Here is a 3,373-nt window from a genome sequence, read left to right on the forward strand (position 1 = left end):
GTTGGATATGGACAGGCCAAGAGGCTTAGTATAGTACATTTGAAATTCAAAAAGAAAAGGATGAAATAAATAAATACAAAGAATACAACTCTGCCATCATAATTAGCTTCACTAGGGACACTTGTCTAAACTCCTCCCCTCCTCTCAGATGCCGCAGCGTGTGTGGTGATGGCCCTGATGGGGCCTATTAATAGCCGTTAAAACCTCCCCTTTTAACAATTTTTTAGCTTGATAAATATCCTTCGACACCCGTTGAGGAAAAAGAGCAACCAAGGCCCCCACATGGTAATCATAAATCTATTTGTTTTTTAAAAAAACCCTCAATTAATGCATTAATTGACAAGTGACAGGAAGATTAACTATCCTGGTCATTTGGCCAACAAGGTTAATGGATTCGGAACAGGTGCATAGTTGTCTTAACTTGCCTTTTTGTTTTTTTGTTTTAATATCCTTTTTATTCTCAATTCATGCGTTAAGGAATTAAGGCATTCCATGTCAGCAACATTTGAATACGTAACTTAAAAAAGAAATTTACATTGACGTCAAATCTCACATCTGCTTTGTAGAAAAGCAATGGAAAAGCAATGAGATTTCTATAGCTATGTTTGGAACGAGAGTCCGGAAATGATGATGTTTGCTTTGGTTGCTTAAAAATAAGTGGGGTCTTGTCCTAAGCTCCTGTACGGGTTTTTATGCCTGAAATTTTCAAGCCTATCTGGTCTGCTTTGCTATTCTTTCGTTTTTTCCAGAGAAGCAATTTGCTTCATGGCTGGATTGCTTGGTTTTTCGACCAGACTGTGTTATATCTTGATTTGTTGAAGACGACAGTTCCTGTTTGCTAAAAGCTTTTTCTCTCTCTATTGGGTCATGCTCCAAGGAGTGAATATACAAACTGCAGGTGATAGGCTCAAATTTCATTTCTTGCTGTGCTTTTTAACGTTTTTCATAGATTGATTCTTTGTGCTCTCTATTGTTTTGTCCAATATCTTTTATCATTTCCACTGCCACATCTTCTATCTTTCGGGATTTCCCTGAGTTCTTTTCTTCTGTACCTCCTTTTGGCGCTTGTGATTCATATTTTCACAATTAAGTTGAGAACAATTATAACATCTCTTCATTTGTTTGTGTCAAAACGTTATTTGTTCTGCTATATCTAAGAGTGACATACGAAAATATTGCTTGTTTATGGGATGAAATCCCCCCTTTCACTGGGTTATGTTTTCGGAAGGGAGGGCGGTGCAGATGGGGTGTTTGAGATGACAGAGCCACCCAGTTGTGTATAGGATCAAAGGAATTTATGTTTGTGTTCATATTTATAACCGAAATATTTACTACTGTTGCGTGCAAATGTGTTAGCAAGCGAGGGTAAATTTGTTGACCCTTTGCACTTGCCTATCTGCTTGCTTAAACTCTCATACGTGCTTTGTAGTATGATTTTTTAATTCATTGTTTTTGTTGCTGGAGATACCAAGCGAAATTTGAGATGAATAAGGAAAACTGCTAATGGGTTATTGAAACTGAAAAAGAGTTGATGCTCTTTTTGTGCACAGGCAGGAGTCGGCATTTAGTTTATTGCTCATGGATGGAAGTAGTTTATTACCGGCGCCTGAAACTAATATAGCAGCTCTGAAAGAAGCCCTTTATACACAGCAGCATCTTCTGCAAACCCTTTATGCCGAGCTAGATGAGGAAAGAGAAGCCTCAGCCACTGCAGCCAGCGAAGCTTTATCTATGATATTGCGGTTGCAAGGTGAAAAGGCTTCACTGAAGATGGAAGCAAGCCAATATAAGAGAATGGCAGAGGAAAAGATGTGTCATGCAGAAGAGGCCCTGGCAATTGTAGAAGACCTCATGTATCAGAGAGAAATGGAGATTGCATCTCTTGAATACCAAGTTCAGGCTTATAGGTATAGACTTTTAAGCATGGGCTGTAATGATTTGTGTGTGTACGAGAATACTTATCCAGAGAATCTGTTAATGCAAAGAAACGATCCTTTATTTGGGGAAAATGGTGCCAACGGAAATGTAAGGAGATTCAACTCTCCGCCTCAGGTTTCAACCAAGGATGCCAGTTACAATAAAAGTAATATTGAAAGGAAAACATCTATAGTCCCTGTGCTAGATACAATGCAAATGAATGCGGAGGAAATTGCAATTCGAGAAGCTAATGATTCAGAGAATAAATCAGGGAGCCCTTCTGGTGCACACGTTTATTCATATTGGGAGCAGATCAAAAGGTTGGATGAACGGGTAAAAGAGATTTCTGGCGACAAAGATCCCAGTAGGAAAAACTCTGCAACCTGGAAGGGTGGCACTTGGTCTCCGTCATTGTTTTCACAAATGGGCACTGGCACATCTGGCGATCTAACAAGAACGGAAAATTCTACTCATTCAGACAAAGTTAAACAGCATCAGGATTCACGGGAAAGTGTTCAGGATATTTTTGAAGTCCCACAAACTATCGAGAGTTGCAAAGTTTCTGAACATCCTGTGAAAGAACGTCACAAAATGACTTTGGAAGGTGAAAACAGGCTTCAAAAGCCAGATATGGTATCTGAGGATATTCTGATAACGCCTAATAAAGATGAAAGAGACCTGGTAAAGACAATGGTGCTTTCCACGGTCCATGAGAAGAAATTGCCTAAGCCAAAAGATCGGACAAGTTTTCACCGCAATGTGTCTCTTGTGAGCCGCCCAGCAATTAGTGCAAGCAATTCTCAAGCTGAGTATCAACAGCTGAGTCAGAGAGTTGAGAGGCTTGAGAGAGTAAGAAACAATACAAGCCAAGAAATTATTTCTGAAGGGGAAGAGGAACTGAATTTGTTGAAGGAGATACGAGAACAACTCAATTCAATACAGTCTGAGATCAGAAGTTTGAAAAAAACAAAAAATCCCCATGCTGCAGATAAGCAACCTTTAGATGTTCTCCAAGAGGTATGTCTTCTCCTCTCTCTCTCACCCACTCATGCATGCAGGCATGGTCAATTTAGAGATACGTAACACTAATATTATTCTTATTTTCAGGCAATGCTGTACTTTTGGTTTTAATTCGAGCAATCAAGTTCTTACTGCCTTAATCACCGAATTTTTATGAATTTCCGGGTTCTGATACAACTGCAACTTTGTAAGGATGCTGTTTTGATTTTGAATAGAGTGAATATTATACAGTAAGTTTGTGGACTTTTTTTATTTGATTTGTTGTACAAAACCTATTCAATGTAAATGTTGCTAAGTTAACATCAATCACAGAAGAAGTTTGATTTATTTTGTTTTAGGCATGCTGTCATTTTTATTTTGTTTTCTCTATTAATATTGGGATGATGATTGTAAATTATATTCTACACAACTATCTCCACTTTGCTCGATTTCTCAA

At 38.5% G+C, this 3,373-nt stretch overlaps 1 protein-coding gene across 1 annotated transcript; it reads left to right on the forward strand.

Annotated features, from left to right (window-relative positions):
* The first annotated feature begins 471 nt into the window (after positions 1-471).
* Positions 472-3,373, forward strand: LOC105121209 (uncharacterized). Its single transcript, XM_011019764.1, has 3 exons — positions 472-898; positions 1,551-2,934; positions 3,025-3,373. Exons 2-3 carry the CDS (start codon positions 1,579-1,581, stop codon positions 3,046-3,048), a joined length of 1,380 nt encoding a protein of 459 aa, XP_011018066.1. The 5' UTR covers positions 472-898; positions 1,551-1,578; the 3' UTR covers positions 3,049-3,373.

Source organism: Populus euphratica, unplaced genomic scaffold (assembly GCF_000495115.2).
Source record: "Populus euphratica unplaced genomic scaffold, PopEup_1.0 scaffold31.1, whole genome shotgun sequence".
NCBI lineage: Eukaryota > Viridiplantae > Streptophyta > Magnoliopsida > Malpighiales > Salicaceae > Populus > Populus euphratica.